Raw genomic sequence first — 20,742 nt, 5'->3', positions numbered from 1 at the left:
TTTTGACCACATAATTTAAATAAAAGTGTAAAATAAATTACAGCCAATCTGTAGTACGAGTTCATACATTACATCGTCATCTCCAGTTTTAGAAATGAATTCTAGCAATAAGAATATAGATGTATGAAAATAAATCTCTAGAAGTTGAAGCCGGTGATAAGCTGCACAACATTAATTCGACAGCTCCGTTCCTTTTCAACACTAACCTTTGTGGTGGAGCTATGGTTTTGTAGCACAGACTAACTACATGTTTGTAATATATAATTTCTATTGTAGCTACCAAAACACGTATATGCAGTTTGGGAGATTGGGCATGCGCAGTGCATTGTATTGAGATTGGCTACGAAGCTGGTTGGTGTGACACGCTCAGTTTCTGTGTTTGCAAACCAAAAGTGAATGGCAAACAGTGAGTAGTGTTCATTTTTAGTCGCCTACGTTTTGAAAACCAGTTTCGAGGACTATAGGAATGCGCTTTTCCGTCCGTCCGTACGTCCGTACGTCTGCTATTTCGTGTTCGGACAATAACTCTGTCATTCATTGAGGGATTTTAATATTACTTGGCATAAATGTTTCCCATGATGAGACGATGTGTCATGCATAAAACCTGGTTCCTTGGCTCAAAGGTCAATGTCACAATTGGAGGTCAAAGGTCAACAGGGTATTTTTCCTGCAAGGTTTATAACTCTGCCATCCATGAAAGGATTTTAATATTACTTGGCATAAAAGTGTTTCCACTGCTGAGACGACGTTTCCTGCGTAAAACCCGAACCCCTGGCTCAAAGGTCAAGGTCACAAATGATGATCAAAGGTCAAAAGGCGTTTTTCCTGTCCGTTTCAGAACTCTGAAATCCGTCAAGGGGTTACAATATTACTTGGCATAAATGTTCCCTATGATGAGACGACGTGTCATGTGGAAACCCAGAATCCTAGCTTAAAGGTCAAGGTCCCACTTGGAGATCTAATGTCAATAGGATTTTTTCCTGTCCGGTCTATAACTTTGTCATGCAAGATACAGGATTAAAATATCATTTGGCACAAGTATTCCTCTGGATGTGACAACGTGTCATGTGCAAAACTCCGGCCCTTAGTTGAAAAGTCAATGACGCACTTGGAAGTCAAAGGCCAAAGCTTTTTTTTCCTATCCAGTCTATAACTCAACAGTCCTTAAAGAGACTATAATGTTACTTGGCACAAATGTTAACCACCATGAGACGGAGTGTCATGTGCAAGAACCAGGTCCCTAGGTCTAAGGTCAAGGTCACACTTAAAGGACAAAGATCAGATACAAGAATGACTTTGTCCGGAGCATTTCGTCTTCATACATAGATGGAATGTGATGTAACTTGGCTGCAGAAATGTTCACTACCATGAGAAGGAGTGCCATGCGCAGAAACCAAGTCCCTAGGTCTAAGGTCAAGGTCATACTTAGAGGTAAAAGTTCAAATTTAAGAATGACTTTGTCCAGAGCATTTCTTCTTCATGCATGGAGGCATATTGATGTACCTTGACACAAATGTTCACCACCATGAGGCACCCTTGTTTTAAGAGTTACTTCCCTTTGTTGTTACTACATTTAGCTTATATTGTAACTTTTTATTACTGGCCGTGGGGAAAAATCGAGACCACTTTTCTGGGGTACAACATGCATGTTATATCCAATTTTTAAGTGTATCATGACCTATCTCAACCTGGTAAAGAGTTTTGTGTGGACTTTTTTAAGGATTAACATTCCTTTGTGATTACTATAAATAACTTATATCATAACGTTTTTGTAATTGGCCAAAAAATCGATATGAAAATACAGATTCTAGTGCAAAAACTTGCTATGACGGGTATATATTGTGACATTGTGGTACTCTTGTTTATATTTATAGATGTCATGAAGCAATCAACAAATGTAGGTTTTTACATATGCAAATTTTGATTCAATATATTTGTATATATAGTATAATATTGTTTAAACATCATTGACAGATATCAGTTCAATATGTTATTCTGCAGTAAAGAAAATTATGTGCTATCCAGTAGGGGAATTTGTATTGCATCGCAATATTTCATTCACGTGTTTTTTCTTATTACAGACTATGCGTTTGTACTGTAACTTAGCAATAAAATAAATACTTTATCATGGCATCGTTTTAAATCGCAGTGTGTCTAGGTTATATATACATCGTATTGTTAATTCTCAGCAATAAACAGTACGAGAGAGATATTTGTTCATCAATATTAAATGGCATATAAGATAATACTTAACTTTGACTTTGGATGATTTACTTACGTATAGTACCGGTAAGCAAACTATATGTTTTAGGCCTGCATGAACTCAAGGCAACAGTATATGAATTGTTACAAATATTATTTTTACAGATTCTAACGGATAGAAATGGAGACAAAACGACAAAAAGCGATATATCTTATAATGAAATCAAAGAAAAGAAGTGTGCAGTATGGAACTTTCGTCGTCTCGTTTAACACTGCTGTTATTATAGCATTGCATAAGCTTGTTTATTGTTATTGTACTTACCACATATTTATTTCAGTATTTCTAGCAAAATTCTGTAAAATATTGAAAAGACTTGATGGTTTCAAAGGACTAAAAGTAAATTTAGAAAACATACCCACATCGCTAACATATACATTTTAGAGCAAACTATATTTTTTCATTCCCTTTGACCTTGAACTTTGTTTCAGTGACCCTAAATGTACAATGAGTTTATCTGCCGTCCGGTCTCAATGCCCATCAAAGTGCCAAAATTTGGAATGGAGACATTTTTCATATATTGAGCATGCAAGCTATAATTTTATTTGCAAACGTCTCGTTGCCCTTATCTTTTCTGTGACCCCAAAATAGATAGTATTCATCAACTGTTAGACTTTGAAGATTTAAAGTACACATATCCTCAAGGCTTTGAGGGAGCAGGCTTTTCCATTCAACTGTCACTGCGACATTGACTGTGCTGGGTTATAGAAATGCATCACGTTTTTGATGTCATGCCAAGTAAAACTTATGCCACAACTTTAGCATTAAAAAAGCATAACGGGGACATTACTTAAAAAGCTTTAATTTACAGGTATTTTTTTAAGAAAATCTGTTCACGGTACAGATGAAGAAGCTAAACGGTACCATATTATTATCATAATATAGATATGCTTCATAAGTATTAGACAAAGTAATGGTTTTATTTTCCTGTCATCAATGCGGGGGACTTTCTAAAAATAATGACAATCGCACGCTTCCATAGAACTTAAACACGCAAGAAAAATGTTTTACATGGATGGTACGTGTATGACTCTTATAATCTTGCAAAGTTTAATTGAAAACTATCGTACCGTTTCTGAGATATTTAGTTTTGTATCAGGTGTAGTCATATACACAAGGCTAAATACATGTAGCTATGAAAATCGAATAAAAATCTGAAATTAACACGTACATTAAGGTACGTTGTTCTTTTAGAATACATGTAAGGCATATACTTAATGAACTGAATCGTCATTTAGGAAGTCTGCAGTATAAGAGAAAATTGTCCATGTGGATACGTAAATTAAAAAATGGTCAGGCAATCCTTAACGACAGGACTCGTTTTGGAAGACCTAAAACAGCAATAACGTTAAAGAACGTTGCTGCTGTAAGACGTCGGATTATTGAAACCGCAAAGTACACGATGTCCGAGACAGCGTCTTTTCTTCGCAAGTCAACGGGGAGATTCTCACCAAGCACTTGGGTTTAAGAAAGTTTTGTACCCGATGTTAGTCTCACATGTTAACTGAGAAGCGAAAGACCAAGAGGGTCAAATATGCTTAAGAAACGCTAAAAAGTTCTCAAATTTAGATTATGGTACAATGTCACAGTTTCTAACAGAAGATGAGACCTGGATACAGTTTTATTAGCCACAGCGTCGCGTTGACAACAGAAAGCGGCTGCGAAAAGATGACTGTAGAGCAGTAATTGCCAGGAGAACTACATGTTTCAAAAACGTTTTGTATTCCAAGGAGTACGTTTTGTATTCCAAGGAGTACGTTTTGTATTTCTAAGGCTGGAAACGATGCTATCAGAGCGCAAATATTTATCAAATAAAGCAATTTTAGTGGTATTATTCAGTTACACAACACGACCTAGTGACCTACTTTCTTCTTCCGCATGAACGTGCAGATCATTCTGATAATACTGGTATAAGACAGCTATTCTACAAGATGACAGCTGGACAATTAAGGCCCTCTCTGAATTAATGTGTTTTCACAACTTCATCTGCAATCTTATTTAGTCATTTTTTTCAGTATAGTTTTAAGTGTGGGTCTAAACTCACCTATTACTGTACATAATACTACATTAATTTGATAATATATTTAGAAATTAAACGCATTGTCTTGGCCTTATATAAATTTCACTGTCAATTTGTAACTAGGTTATTTCTCATTTTCTTCATGCAAAGCATGTATAATTACCATCATGGAAATACAAAAGAATAGAGTTATTTTGTGGTGCGTCTTTAAGGCCATGCCAAGGAATGTCTACTCTGCAGCGTTCACCATTATTTCTCATTTTCTTCAGGCAAAACATGTATAATTACCATCATGGAAATACAACAGAATAGAGTTATTTTGTGGTGCGTCTTTAAGGCCATGCCAAGGAATGTCTACTCTGCAGCGTTCACCACTTAGATTTCTCGGCTGCGGAAGAGCGTGGAGGCCAAAGGCAGTACTTTGAAGGGATAGATTAAATTTGAAGTCTGTATATAGACGGTGTACCACATTCCAGCATGATTGTATATATTTTTAGAATGGACCTCGTATCATTTATTTTAAAAAAAGAAGTTAAAAAGAAATATAAACTTTGTTCATCTAATAATTTTATATAGATTTGAATGATTGGTCAATCTTTACTGGCTGAAACTTTTTCATTGCACTGTAGAGATTTAATAACTGATTATTATTCGTTATTTTAATATGTGACTGTAAAACTTGATTAGCAGAGTGCATGATATAAACTGATATGATTTTTGTGTAACTTCTATGTGTAACAAAAACAGTTAATCATTTTGTGCTCGGACGGACAAAGTGAGTGTTTGATCACATTTCAACAATTTTATTGGTCATTTTGAATAACATGTGGCCTTATAAGATGTGTAGTTAAATAAATTCTGGTTACCTCAAGTACTGGTGCGCTTTGTTATTACTTAGAATGATGGAAATACACCCCATGTTCAGTTAATGCTTTTCTTTTGCACACGGTGTAATGCAGCTTTAATTCAATTTGGCCAAATAAGGTTAATTTTAATTCATATATTTTTATAAGTAGTTGGATCGGGCCTGTCTTAGAAAAGATTCGTCTACCATGGAGTATTTTCTCCCTCATAAAGTTCCAGTAAATGGATCAGTTTTGAAAAATTGAGAGGACGTCTTTTTTGTGTCAAGTAAACTTCGTCTGATCGAACGTTCAGCTATTTTAAGGTTGTGACAGAACATGACTTGCCTTTCAAATGTTTCTGTGACCCAAATCTTTATCTCGGTGACCCCGAAATGAAATGAATTTAGTCAATATGACTAGTTTCAAGCTAATGCTATTTTAAATTAGTAGTATTTTACCCAAAAATACAATGTGAATTTTCACTAGCGTCATACAGGTCCGTGATCAAAACTGCTTTGAAATCCAACGAAACTTAATGCTATATTGCTTCTGTTTCAAGGTGGCACAGTGTACAATATAATGTTACTTATCAAGTCTTTCGGAAGTAGCTTTGCATTAGGTCCGAGAGGCGAGGCTGTTTGAAGCAAAGAGAATCGTATCTCTGCTTAATATTTTTTTATCAATACTTTTGGTATATCTAATTAAACACTGCCATGAAGTTGAGTCTTTGCCTGAAACATTTTCGTACAATATAATTAGCGTTTTATGTCTATTTTTCTATTATGTGCCTGTATAGTTCAGAGCTTCTGACCTACTTTTGTCATAATTGAAATAAGGTCTTAGAATCTCCTTTTTGACTCGAACTTAAGTAATAATGATAATTGACAGTCTATATCCTACAAACAATCTCCTTCTGAAATCACTTAATTATTGCAATCATGGTTTTGTCAAAAAGGTATTGTAAAACAGTTCTGATTGGTATATTTCAAGCACAGCGGTGGAATACGCTGAGCAGTTCCACGCCACTAACAGAATTCTTTTAACAAACTTATATAAGGGGAATGTCAGAGAAAATGGAATATATTAGAACTTGATAAGTAATAATATTGTCAAATACGCAAACCTATGATAAAACAAAGAATATAAAAATAGAAAAAGCTACCTATTTACGACCGAATAAGAGCAAGATTGCGAATTACAAAAATATATTTCATATTACTCTTTACACAATATGCCAAACTCCAACGCAGTGATCTCCCTTGCCGCTTCGCTCATTGATCACTGCCAACACAACATTCACGTGACCATGGTTCATCACGTGATGTCAGATCGGTTAAAAAATTAACTTATATATTAATATGTCATTATGATATACCAAACTTTTGACAATAACATATCTTGGCCAACAGGAAAATAATCAAACGCCTCCATCTGTTTCGGCTTGTGTCAAATGGCAGCATTATAATAGTGAACCGCGTCAAAGATCAACGTTGACATATTCATTTGTTTACTTTGAGTTTCGTTTCAGGATACTTACCGGTCGTGTAAATAAATATCTATTTTCATTCAAAATCATTATTGTTTTCATTATGGAACATTCGCCTGTGCTAAAAGAATTGTAAACTTCGAAAACATTGGGGAAAAAATAACTAAATAATCATATAACTAAAAGAAGTCCACTTAGCTGAATTTTAGCTAAAAACATTGTGTTGGCAGTGATCAATGAGCGAAGCGGCAAGGGAGATCACTGCGTTGGAGTTTGACAATATGCGTCTTCTGATACCAAAAATCTACGCCATTTTTTAACCTCCCTCGTAGTAAGCCAATCGTTTTATTGCAAAAATCACTCTCCCCCAACGGCCATAGGCTGAGTTCATTCCAATTTTTGCAAATAAAAATTCGTCTGAAGTTCTAAATTTTCTCGCTTTTTTGCCAACATTATTGACAACGTTTGTTTGAACAGGTTTTGCCGCCGCTTTTCCGATATTCGCCCTAGCTTTATTTTTTTGTCTGCCATTGTCTGCAGTGCTCCTCTGTACGCGTTGAAGTAATTTACAACCGACGTTTTTTGTGTCATCTGCCTTTAGAATGTAGAAATGTGTCGTTGAAATGACACACTTGTGACAAAGGCGTGCTATACTGATAACGATATTATCATGTGCCTGTATAAAAGACGTTACTTAGCCTGTACTTTATCTATACTTCTTACAGACTTCTGCAGTAAGGTAAGTTTATTTATATATATAAACTTGACATATATTTATATGTTTGTTTAACATGTAAAATTATTATTCTTTATTGAAGTTAATAGTATAATTTAGATGATTGCTTTCAGTAACCAATTTTTATTTCTTGCAAAATATTCATTAGGAACAGACATGTTTGCAAGATTCTGTTTGGTTCTACTGGTTGTGTGTCTGGCTGTTGGGTCGGTTGCGGCAAACCGTAAGTTGTTCTTTCCTATTGTGAGACTCATTACTAAACGATCAATATATCAATATATTAAATACTTCAAGAACCAGGGTTCCACCCTTTCGCCCAGTAGACCGATTAGGGTGACATTGCAATAACATGACACGAAGACGCAAAGGTACAATACGATGGCGCTATATCACGACAACGCGAAAGCACGATGCGAACTCGCGATACAAATATCGCGCGTTCGCATCGTAGGGGCGAAACTACGCTATTACGGTGTTAAAGAGTGGTGTTAACGTCGCACCCTTTTCCTTTCATAGTAAAGCATTTCAGCCGGAGGGACGATAGTGCGATATTACGATGCAAAAAGTGAAACCACGAGGCGAATAACCGTTATTACCATTGCGCTTTCTCATCGTGGATTCGCGTTTTCGCATCGTACCACAACGCCATCATATCTTGTCTTCGCTTCTAATTGTCGTATTATAGCTCAATTACCAGAGAAAAGGAGGTGAGATAATGATGGCTCTAACAGAACAACTAACCAAGTCGTACTTGGCGCATCCCTAAACTAAAACAAATCGAACACTTAAACTGCATCGAATCTTGCTTTTGTTCAAAACTGGTTTTTTTATTTAAATGTTGATAAATTCGTATTAATTTTGTCTAATTAAAGTTTGCTGATGGATGTTATTAGTGTGTTTTTATTTTTTGTTAAGCTTGTACAGTCGTCGTATCTAAAAAGGACACTATTATAACAAGAGTTGAAGAAAATAAGGACAGATATAAGTGCTATTTAAAAAAAAAAACATATCTAAATGCCTATCAAATAGCTAAATTTAAACCCAAAATATTGAATATCCCACAACGGACTTTGATAATCTTATAGAATGTCATACGGTCAGATTGTTTTATGATCAGCAGCACATACACTTGGAAACAAACACTATAAATTATCAGACTGAAAATAATGTTCTAGATGTATTTAATAATAAATAGTATTTGTATTTCTTTGAAATATAGCTCAGTATTTCGATAAACTGTTCACGACTCGTCACATAGTTTAATTAAACTACTTTTTTTCTTCGAAGCTGAAAAACGGTTATCATGTAGCGGCATCGGCGGCATTAGGGGATGTGCAGCGCACTGTGGCAGTCATAGCGGATATTGTGACTCGAACAACAATTGTCATTGCTATTCGCCTGGCAAATAGTGGGTAACTGTTTTTTTATAATTCATGCTAAAGTCTTGGAACGGTTGAAGTGCTTTATACCTCATTTATAAAATATACTGTTTCTATAGCAAATTCTTATTAAACAACGGAATGAAAGACTATATAGTATTCGTTCTTCAATCAAGTGATTTGTAAAAAAGACGATATTCTTTACATCGTGATTAAATTTTCTTTTTACCAGATAAGCTGAATATTAATATGAGCGTAATAGTGTTAAAATATTAATATATTTACAGACCATCCAGTAAAGAAAAGCAACCGGACAAGAACCATTTGTGTACCAGTCTTTAAAATAAAAGATGAGATTTTAAACTTTTTCGCTTTATTTTACACCTTGTATTTTTGCATCAAATACTTAAAATAGCTTAAACAAAAGATATACCATGCTTCAAACTGCAAAGGACATATGGATAAGCGCAATATTTGCCATTCAGTTATACTGAAAATATTTTTTATAAAGTGGACTAATACAATATATTTGGAACAGAATCGAGGCAAATGTTACATCATGCTTTATTACATATCTACACTTTTATGTCTGTACCTGCCAAGTTGTCATATTTGAAATTCTATCTTCTGTACTATTCATTTACATTTAGGGAAAGCCCCTCACGTAAAATTACACATGTTATTCCAAATTACAAATATACTACAATGTTATTACGCTGCATTCGTTATATCAACAGTATGCATTTTGACGTTACCATTTGACAATTTTACATACTCCGTTCGTTTAAGATCAAGCGAATTTGGCCTATTTGCTCGGTCTGATATATCTCATTTCTTTTCTATTTCTATCGTTTATGTATTTGAGCCGCACCATGAGAAAACCAACATAGTGCATTTGCGACCAGCACGGATCCAGACCAGCATGCGCATCCGCGCAGTCTGGTCAGTAGCCATGCTGTTCGCTAACAGTTTCTCTAATTGCAATAGGCTTTGAAAGTGAACAGCATTGATCCTGACCAGACTGCGCGGATGCGCAGGCTGGTCTGGATCAATGCTGGTCGCAAACGCATTATGTTGGTTTTCTCATGACGCGGCTCATTTAAAGTTATGTAATATAGAGACATTCATCATTAAACGAATATTATTTCAAATGAATCTGGTACATGTACATACTGTCAGATTACTTTAAAGTAGTATGCAACATAGCAGCAAAGGTATCCGGTTCATGGTGAATGATTGTGTTAGTTAAAATTGATAATAAACACCATTTTATTAATTTATGCCAAAATCGTAACAAGTATCCCTACATATACTATTAAGCATAATCGGAAATAACTTGTAATTGCCGGGGTTTCTGTAGGGCTCGTCATTCAGCCTTCCATGTTTTAATCATGAACATAGCGCTTGAACAGTGGGAATAGAATGGCCCAAAGATAGTGTAAAGTGTTGTGAATGATTAGGAAAATAACCCTTTTGTTGCCCCCTACATTCTACATGGTACTGAATTAAAAATTTACGTAGCCGCAAAATACTTTTGGAGATCTAAATCAACATGATTTCATCCAAAGCAAAAGTCTTACTCCGTTTCATCGGGAGAAATGTCAAGAGAAACAATAAGAAAATTGAAATAAATGCTTATAACACTCCTACGTCCGTCCCACATTAGAATATTGATCAATTGTTTGGCATCTTTGGTAAAACTTTCTAATTGACTGAAATGATTAAAAGGCCGACAACACGTTCTGTCCGTAACAACAATGATCAGGCAGCGTCATGATAAATTCTCTAAAACTGTAATCCCTACAACAAAGGCGTCACAAACTTCTCTGATTGTACTTTTACAAAATCAAATATAATCTAGTCCATATAGATCACCATTACCTAGTCACACCAGGAACCTGAACTACCCAATTCCACATTTATGAACACAGTACTTCTCAAGTTTATTCTTTCACAGAACGATTCGTTAGTCTAATACCCGCCTCAATTTGTCGAATGTAGCACGTCAGACTGCAGCATGTCCGTGCAGCAATGTGAATATCGTAGGCTAAAAAAGTAGGCAAGATGTAAACAAACTGAATATTAACTAGAGGCATTGTCCTGTGGGAATGAAATAATTGTGTATTTTAACTGCCAAAGTAACAGATATGCAACAAAGGAAGATGTAATATTTTCCTGGATGGTGTTCCATAAATATAAGAGTAAGCGTTGGTTAATTCAAGATATGTATAAATAACTATCCTTTAAATGTAAATACCGATGCGACCTTTTTATTTTACATTTGCAGTAGGATTCCTATAAATGGCACGATTTATTGTTATACACAGACATAAAAGCATTGCCTTTTTATCATTCTCGCTTTTCACCATGCAAATTACTGATCTTGGTATTTTAAAAAAGGACATGTATAGTACATTCTTTCTTTATCAGTCGTTTTATCAAAGATTGTACAAACTTAAAGCGGCGAAATTCGTAAAAAAAAATCGTCCTATTGTTTAGGGAGTATGTTAAAAACACAAGCTGCATTAAAACGCTGCCAAATATAATATTTCATAAATGTGGGGAAAATATATTTTTTTGAACTTGACGATTTATGCCGTAAAACTAATAATAAATTGCCAGAGATATTTCTCCTTTTTTCAGACTTTATTGTCTTATTGAAGTTTTTTTCTTAAGCCTAAGTTATAAGTCTAATTTTAGTAATTAGCGAATTTTGACAGTGTAATGATACTATGTTCCCAAAACCAAAATTTTAAAGAAATCCGACAATTTATTATAATTGTTATATTTCTTATGTATATTTCCGCTAGATTTGCTAATAGTCCCTAAGAGAGATAACACATACTTTTATGTCAATATTTTTTATTACTGTTGCTGCCCCTTGGTGGCTTATAAAGTTCAGGGAAATGACTTGAAATACAAAAAAATACATTTTAGACTAAATAAAAAAAAGTCTTTTCTTTTTGTCTAGTGATTTCCGAAAGATAGTGCCCAGCTACCGGAAGCATATGATAGAATTTCAATCTTAATTTAGTTTTTATACATAAGATAAGCTTAAGCTAAACCAAATATAACGAATTTTATACGAATAAAACGCAGCGAAGAACAATGTTTGACCGAGTCTGTTCATGAGGGGTAACAAAAAGTGCAACCCCCTTTACTCAGTATGGCACCGTCTTAAGTGGAGTTCTATTATAAAGGAACGAAATTCAATAAAACTTCATGATTCTGCAGGCTCAGAAAAATCATACACCAAAGACAAAGACAAAGATTCACTAGAAACGTTCCAAGAAACGCAGCCTCCAGAAACAATTGATATTAACACAGAAATAAATTGACAAAGTAAAAATAGACAATAATAACAAGACAAACAAGTAAAGGCACACGGTGGCCCACTGCCTTTGAGCGGTCAGTGGCAGAAACACCACCGGAGAGTTAAAACAAAAAGCCAAACTTCATTCAACTTCCACTACGGTTAAGTTATATAAACTTCAATGATAATGGCACGAAAGATAAACTACAAAAATGTTCCAGTATAAACCAATAAGGACAAACTTAAACAAATGATATACGCATGTACTCAATGCCTTCCCAGACAGAAGGGCAACAAGAGAAATAAGCATCAAACAGATCGGCTTAAGTGGACTTTAAGAACTGCCTATCATGGAGTCTTCTACCTGTTCCGTCAGACAAAGTCAAAGAGGAAAGCGCAAGTACGGAGTGATATTTTCAGCTGACATGTGGCAATTAAGGACTACTGTTGTCAGTGTAAACCAATTAAGAAGAACCTTTGGAAGAATAAAACGCACACAGAAACAGAAATAGCAGACTCGGATTGATGATAGGTATAGAAATGTATAACACCCTACATGTTCCCTAGCAGCGTATTAAGTGGAACGTTCAATGGACTCCATTATACCGAAAGACCAATAATGATAATCAAATTTTACAAATGATGAAATCCTTGCTGTAAATTATGAATGATGATGATAGTACATTTGGCAGTAACAAGCAATGATAATTATCTAAAAGGAAAAACCATGTTCCAAGTATTGAGGCGATATTTTGATAGATAAATGATATCTATTTTTACAGTGAACATCACCACAGATGAACTTATTTTTCATTTACAAAATAACTTTAAAGATGTTTCTGAGTTGACTTAAAGAGTCACAATTTCTGATTTTATAGTGGCTCATTTACTATAGCAGTTTACATTGATTGGCCTTATTAAACGTTTTGTTGTTCATCAAAGAATGTTGGGATGTGAGTAGGTATGTGTGGTCACTGGGTTTTTTTTGTGGGGGGCGGGGGCGGGGGCGGGGACAGTTATATGAACATGTCGAGAGCTTAGCATTTTTTCAATTTTCAACTTGGATAATATTTGTATGTTAAAGATAATATGTACCTAGTCTTTGACCGTATCTAACTTATAAATGCACGAATACTGCAATGGGTGTAGACTGTTTTTTTTCTACATCTCGTCACACCAATACCATGTCATGTTTAACCCTTACCATGCTGGACAGAATTGATTCTCAGTTAATAGTACTGTCCAAATTGAAAGATGGACAAGTTCATTATAGAAGTTTAGCAGGGTAAGAGTTAATGTATTCCGATTAAGATACATTATTTAAAGATAGTGTGGTACACTTCTGAGGTGTGTACAAAGTTAAACATTTTTCAATCATTTCAGCTTATATCTCGGGATTGAACTACATGTATTATCACAAATTATTTGAATTTTAAGATATCTCAGATATTTTCGTTATTAAGAAAATCTTACAGAGCTTCTTTTTTCTCTGTAAGAAAAAAATTTTTCTCTGTTAAAAAATCTTTTTTACATTATATTTCATATAAAAATTGAATACGTCTATATTCCCGAGAGAAAGTGTAATCAAACCCTTGTACCCGCCCTTTTACTCCTCGGGTTCTCCCTGGACGAGTGGTTAATGTTGTCGGCTTCGAATCACTTTCTCTCTTGGCTGTTTGGTTCGAAAACTTGCTTGGTGATTTTAGCTTTTTCAAGTGCGAAAGCCATCGAGTTAGCATAGTGATACTCTTCAGGTACCTGACCGTGCTTTGTTGTCCGGGCAGGTCATCTGGAGTCTTCCTCCAGCTAAAACTGGAAATTTAACTGTGCTAGTGTTGCATAAAACAAACTTCAGCAGGCACTTACAACAGAGGCCGGCTCGTGTGAGTCGACCGTTCTTTATGACAGCTGCTTAAACAACGGTTAAAAGGTGAAAATAAGACCTTCCGTCATGTGAGGAAGTCGTCAGTTGTTAATGAAAGGCAATATGTATTATTAGTGCATATATACGTAATACAAAACTGAGATACTGTTCATCCAGTATAAAAACAAATTTATCATTACTGCATATAACGATGTAAAAAAAGGAAGACCAACTGTCACATTAACAACTTTTATTACACATATTGGACTATTTCCATGTAATATACAATGTTAGTTATGATACTGATTGTCTCACAGGTGGTGCTCTAATAAGATTTGGGTGGAGCCGCTCACAACAACCTTTTTAAGAAAATGTTTAACTTTCAAGGCGTTTTGATATAATGCATAGCAAGCTGTATTTTGTTATTTATGTCTTTTACGAAATGTATCTGTGTTTAATCTTAATCAAAGTAACATAAATTCTGAATTTTCGTATTTTGGGGATTTATTATTTATAATATGCGCATCATTTTGTACAGTTTGCAGTTTAGTATGTATAAAAATGCATTTTACAACTTATTAACTGAAAAGCGTTTCTGTCTTTATTTTAGTGATAAGAGAACCACTGTAGAGACTTGATTTAGAATTGCACCAACACATAATACACAACAATAATGTAATTAATAAACAGACAATCAGTGCGTCACAATTAACAAAATTTTAACATATGTAATGCTAAGATAAAAACGATATAAAATTCTGAATAAATAAGCATCAGCTGAACTTTATTCAGACCAATACTTCATACGCTCAAGTTTGTAAAATAAAGTTTAAAAATATACAGTCGCATAAAAATATTATATCCAGATTGCTCATGTACAAGTATTATGCTCATATCCAGTTGATTACTCAAGTCAAATATAAATTTACTACAAATATCGGGTTGATCCAATAGTTTAATAGTTTAGTTCTGAAACTTACACTAGGAAACACAACAAACCATTTTCACTCGCAATTTCTCACGTATATTAAACCAGAAGCTATATATTATATACATATAACAATAGCAATACTAATAAAGCTAATTCACATTCCATTTATTATATGCACACGTGTTCTCAGCGGAAATAACATACGTTTTCCATAATCATTTCGTACTTTTGTTCGCTATATTGCAGAAAAAACACTCTTCGAGTCAAAACTACTCTCTCTTAACAGCTTTAGGCTGAGTTCAATCCCATTTTGTGCAAATAAACAATTCATCTGAAGTCTGTATCTCCAAACTTATTTCACACCACTTCTGTTGTATCAAGTTTTCAGACGGCTCTGAACACTGTATATCTACGATTTTATTACTCGGTAGCGAGGAAAAACACTTCAGGCCCTCAGTAAAACACAATTGCAAATATTTAACTTTACAACTTCTAAACTATTCGCCAAAGAAAAATCCTCTTTCTTTACTGTGAGTCTTCGGGTACCTCCGAGAATCTTTTTCTCGGTAACTGGTATGTATTTGATCGTTTTGTCGGTCTCTCAATCTATTCTTTCTTCTTCTCCTTTCGCGGGACCTCGATGTATCTCGTTTTGGCGGAGACCTGCTCAAGTCACCCGCTCCTATGTCAATTTCACATACAAATCTTGCTTTCCGTTTGCTACATATTTTATTTCGCCATTTTCTCTTTTTGTCAACAATTACACAAGTTTTCCTCGACAGCGTTCGTTTGACTCGCTGACCACCACTTTTCCAATTAGAGAAGGAGAGTGCTTCGCCGTTGCTATAACTCCACCTCCCAGTGTCTGCGTTGCTGCTCAACCCTTAATATAAAAAAATAAGCATTGCTCATGATTAAATCGAACAAATGATTTGAATGAAAAATGCAAATAAATCAGACCTTTAAAGTATTAAGTAGTAGGATCACTTAAAGTATACAAAATTGCGTAGTTTAATGTGTATAAGTTGGTACATTTCCTTGCGTCAAACAGTACGATACTTTGATCATAGTTCAAACACAAGAATTCATTTACATAAATATGAAACCTTTCAACTTTCAACGAATATACCTACAGATGATAAAAAACACCTAACGGTTCATTGTGCGTTATTACATTTTTGGAAGATAAAACCAAAGTATTGAAGCGGATACGACTCGTGTCTTACCTATCCAATATGCTTTCTTTCCCGCCAGTTTTGAGACCCACTCTTGATGGTCTTGCGACTGTACAGTTGCTAGATTGGCACCGTATGACATCTGACACAGTGTCTCAGCTACCTCCCACGTAAGTCGTTCATTGATAAACTTAAAACAGCGATTTCCATACTTTGACCACCCTACATGAAAAAGAAATGTTCCATAATTAGCATATACATTTTAATTTTTGGTCTCTGAAAACTCTGTCGATGTTCGTTTACTACTTTTATCCTGGCATTGTTAAACCCTTTGAAAACATTTGCATCATTTACTTACTATTGTTAAATAGCTGTTTAGTTTGGTAGCTACTGTATTATATTGCGAAAATATCTGTTACCTTGCTGGCATTCCCTGGTTTCCGGTTGTTGATCTTGGTTTGAAGCCGGGCTCCATGCCTGCCATGCATCTCCATTACATTTGTACATTTGTTGAGTGCCCGGATCAAAGTACAATAAACCTCCAGTAGTCCTTGTACATTCTTGTGGTGCCTATACAAGCAAATAAGAAAAGTCGTCAAACTATGCCGTCCGGAATGATTGAATATATACCAGTGAAAGTGTGTAAGCTGTGTATTGCGTTTAAAACCAAATTTGCAACAGATTTAGTTTATCAGGAATTATCTATAATTTTGTTAAAAAGGAAAAGCATAAAGTATAGATAAAATGAGTAAATGGATCAAATTTGTCGAACAAAAACCGTGATATAAGTATATGGCTACTACATGTATATGTGCATACATTTATATCAACATTCTGCATCAGTTGTCCTGATACAAGATTTCCAGTTGCCGGCTCAGCAATATCCTTTTCTGCCTCAACCTCCCTATTCTTGTTCTTTCTTCTTCCTTTTCTTGATTTTTTCTTCCTGTCCTTCCTGGCCTTCCTTTCTTTTCTCTTTTTTCTTCTCTTCTTTTTATCTTTCTTCTGAACATTAGTAGGGTTTTCTTCATTATCAGCTGTTTTCGGTTTGTTAGCACCTACCTCACTAGTTTCAGCAGGGTCAGAAAGAAGTGTGTTATCATGGTGAGACTTTTGCTGTGTTAGCCGTTTGAACTGGTTACCCTGTAAATGAGATATCCATCATTTGTTTAACTTCTTGTACATAATATGTATGTGAAAATTATTTAGCGGATAAATTTGAAATTATTGCATGGAACTGAGAGTATTATATTTTTTATACAATTACATAACCCTAAAGATTTGTTGTCATACTCGCATACAAAATAACCCTTGACTTCATTTTGACCTCAGTGTGTGTTTAGTTACAGGTTCAATGTTCACAACCTAAATAATTGATATTAGTTTGTAAACTTTTTTTTTCTTGTTTAAATGGTTTGATGTCTAATAGAATATATTCACCAGAATTACTGTTTCCGTTTTACTTTCTATGGCATTGCCTGGTAAGTATAATGAGTCTGGAATGGATGGCTGGTGCTTACTGATCATTCCTATGTACTGTGGACATTCTCCTGAATATAAAAGAAACGAAAACCATATAAAATATCATTTCAACTTCTGTATAATCAACATTCTCATCTACAAGTAATTTGTAGGAGCTTGAAAATATATTTTTAATATGCTTACAATTAAAACATTTCACATCCAAAATTATGTCTCATTTATTTAAGAAATAATACATAATAAACAGTGATTTGCCTATGATTAAAATCATTGTTTGGAGTTTAGATGCGAGGGCGCAGCCCAAGAAATGTAACAATATGCATCTAAACGACAATGCTTTTATTCAAGAGCAAACCACTCTTCGAGATATATTAATTCGATTCTAACACGTTTTCAAAGAATATTATGTACATCCTTGACGAAATCCACCAAATATGTTTTGTGTGGGTTTCTTTTGAAGCGTGCCGCTTTGACGTTTGACGCTATGATGAAATGGACGTTGCGACATTACCTCTGAATCAACAAAATCTCTAAAAAGATTTTTTGAAAGCTAAAAAAAAAGGCAACCAATCAGAATAATACAGACTCGTCCACCCTCGTTTATGCTAGTAAATAGGTGAGCGTATTGTATAGAGATACTAGGTATACTAGTTTAACACCGACCATATATCAAAACTGAAACAATAAAGTGCCGAGAAAAGAGCATTTCTTTGGGGAAAAAATGACTGACGTACCATCATCAGCATTAATAAGCCTTATCCTTATTTTACGTTTTCTACCCAGTATAGCATTGACTGGATCATTGATATAAACAACAAAGTTCTCTGTGTTCTCTTCTATACCATCATCGAAAACTTGAATATTCCACGTTACAGATGACACACCTGAGAAAAAATAGCAAAATTATTATTTACCAAAGATGATTTAAGCGATTACACTTTTCAATTTTTGTGTAGTATCAAAGATTTGATATACATAAAGCTGGAAAGCAATTATTAGCGTGCTAGAAAAATGGTTCTCATTTTACAAAAGAATAGAAAGATTCTTATCTTAAAACGTTAGATATGAAAATACACATATCATTAATATATATTCTTACCCGGGTCGAACTGAACCTGTCTGGAAGAGCTAGGCCTGTAGTCATCGTTCATTCTCGTAGTTCTGTCCTGGGCTTCTATTCCAACAAATGCCACGCCGCTCAGGTCGCCCATGCGTGTCAAAGTAATTGGAAGAGTCCCAATGTTTTCACACACCACGAGGCCAGCTTTGTCAAGCTCAATAAATGACCAGTGAAAATCAATTCTGAAAAAGCAAATCCGACTCAACTATTTAAAAGTAAGATCAAAGTTCCGTCCCTTTAACTGTCTGGGGTTAAGGTTACTGGCTTCGAATCACCTTTCTGCTACCCTACTTTTAAACCATGTAACGGTGTAATTGTTTATGATTCGAATCCATCCCGCTGCCTGACTGGTGGCCCTGCCCATGTACTGTGCCTAAAATGTTCTCCAGAATCTATATATGACCTTTTTACCTCTGTGATTTTAAACCTTGTAAAAATATAATTACTAGTGATGAGTGTTCAATATTACAAAATAAAGTTCTAGCAAAGGCGGATCATGTTGTTGTTTTCTATGAAAAACTGATATCGCTTAATTAGCAGAGTCTGTTATAAAGTCATGGCGCATATTGTCTGGATTTTCTCTCAGGAATTTTCCAATAACTCTCTAGTGTAATCAACCTAACTCTAGGATTAATGTAGCGTTTTGAAAACGTTAAAGTTGTTGCTTATATAATTGCTGAACCATTATTACCATCTTTGATACATCAGACGTGATTAATTGAAATAAAGCACGGGCGCACACAAGAATTCAGTAAGTGGAATAAACTTCCGTGCAGTACTTTAATATATTAATAAATGGGGTAAGGTTTTTATTAAACATGCAATGTATAAAGGTCCAAATATATTGTAACTGTCTGGTTATCGGTTGATAAATCTCTAACACAAATGAATAGAACTCCAGTAAGCCTTTAGTCAATTCGATCAACGCAAACATCTAGACTATCAAGAATAAATCAAACGTTTCTAAAATAACGACCCAACGTTACAAAAAAAATAGAACAAACGTTATCAAAATCAACCCAATGTTATTGAAACTGGACCTAACGTTATCAAAATTCGACTCAACGTTATTAACACTCGAGGAAATTTATAGCAGATATAGCACTTAAATATTATATGGACAATGTACATTTAAGCGAAAGGCACAAAAGCATACAATAACAATGATCTGATACAAAAGGGACGCATGTTAAAAATAAGAGCACCGCCTTGATATGAGAGATATTGCCTTGAAATGCAGGACACTGCTTTGATATTATATGGACAATGTACATTTAAGCGAAAGGCACAAAAGCATACAATAACAATGATCTGATACAAAAGGGACGCATGTTAAAAATAAGAGCACCGCCTTGATATGAGAGATATTGCCTTGAAATGAAGGACACTGCTTTGAAATGATGGACAGCGCATTAAAATGAGGGGCACCACCTTAAAATGACCTGTCAACAGGAAATGTGGAGACAACATTAAACAGGTTTTGCTTTATACACAAAATTTATGATATAGAAAGAAATGACATCAAAAGAATACATTTCAATGTCTTTTTATTTGTATTTTGTGATGAACACCTGAACGAACTTTCCACAAAGTTACAATTAGCAATGCTGTTAAATATATAGTTACATAGCTTCAGTTTTTTGTACATTAAATGCATGTACTGGTAAATATTTCTGTACAAATGCTTTCTTTATTTCTCGAGGTTTCAGATTCAACACAAAAATTGTTTTATTGTGCAAAGCACCTGGATACACAAACAAAATATTTTATGTCGTATTATTACGATGTAATTATAACCAAAATTATGTTATTTTAATGACTTTTGTAAACAATGTAAATAACAAAATTTTCTAGTGCCAGTGCGAAACCATAAACACATTGGTGGGAGGAAGTTTTACGTTGTGGCGAACCTAAATTTTAGTTTAGTTCTTTCATTCTTATTTGACCTGTTAACACTCGTGCATATCCGTTCTGGTAACAATTTTAATTTCCTAATGTTCACCACCACATGCTTTTGTTTGCGTATCTCTATAAACTGACATGCAGATATAAACGGCATTTGTTCCAAACTGAAAACCATTCAGAACAAACGAAATGAAGGTATGACTGTTTGATTACAACTTTAAACGAC

General features: G+C 34.7%; 2 protein-coding genes across 3 annotated transcripts in view; one reads left to right on the top strand and one right to left on the bottom strand.

Moving 5' to 3' along the window:
• The first annotated feature begins 7,266 nt into the window (after positions 1 to 7,266).
• On the top strand, positions 7,267 to 9,156 carry LOC123523530 (uncharacterized). 2 transcript variants are annotated; one of them, XM_045301195.1, is made up of 4 exons: positions 7,267 to 7,350; positions 7,496 to 7,570; positions 8,635 to 8,755; positions 9,014 to 9,156. In XM_045301195.1, the coding sequence occupies exons 1-4, from the start codon at positions 7,282 to 7,284 to the stop codon at positions 9,139 to 9,141; spliced, it is 393 nt and encodes a 130-aa protein (XP_045157130.1). In that variant the 5' UTR covers positions 7,267 to 7,281; the 3' UTR covers positions 9,142 to 9,156. The 2 variants fall into 2 exon arrangements, with proteins under 2 accessions (XP_045157130.1, XP_045157131.1); XM_045301196.1 differs by having other exon boundaries at positions 8,635 to 8,759; positions 9,014 to 9,089.
• A 4,982-nt stretch (positions 9,157 to 14,138) lies between these two features.
• The window catches only part of LOC123524915 (FRAS1-related extracellular matrix protein 1-like), a 63,566-nt gene continuing 56,962 nt past the window's right edge, over positions 14,139 to 20,742 (bottom strand). Inside the window, exons 6-12 of the mRNA XM_045303529.2 lie at positions 18,591 to 18,793; positions 18,226 to 18,375; positions 17,450 to 17,559; positions 16,829 to 17,152; positions 16,429 to 16,579; positions 16,061 to 16,231; positions 14,139 to 15,717 (exon numbers count right to left, since the gene is read on the bottom strand). Of these exons, the coding sequence (XP_045159464.2) occupies positions 15,332 to 15,717; positions 16,061 to 16,231; positions 16,429 to 16,579; positions 16,829 to 17,152; positions 17,450 to 17,559; positions 18,226 to 18,375; positions 18,591 to 18,793 (1,495 nt within the window). The 3' untranslated portion in view covers positions 14,139 to 15,331. The remainder of the gene's footprint in view (positions 15,718 to 16,060; positions 16,232 to 16,428; positions 16,580 to 16,828; positions 17,153 to 17,449; positions 17,560 to 18,225; positions 18,376 to 18,590; positions 18,794 to 20,742) is intronic.

The sequence above is a fragment of the Mercenaria mercenaria genome, chromosome 3 (genome assembly GCF_021730395.1).
Source record: "Mercenaria mercenaria strain notata chromosome 3, MADL_Memer_1, whole genome shotgun sequence".
In the NCBI taxonomy this organism is placed as follows: Eukaryota; Metazoa; Mollusca; class Bivalvia; order Venerida; family Veneridae; genus Mercenaria; species Mercenaria mercenaria.
Note: the sequence above shows the minus strand (reverse complement) of the source record. Positions and strands in the feature narration are given on the sequence as shown.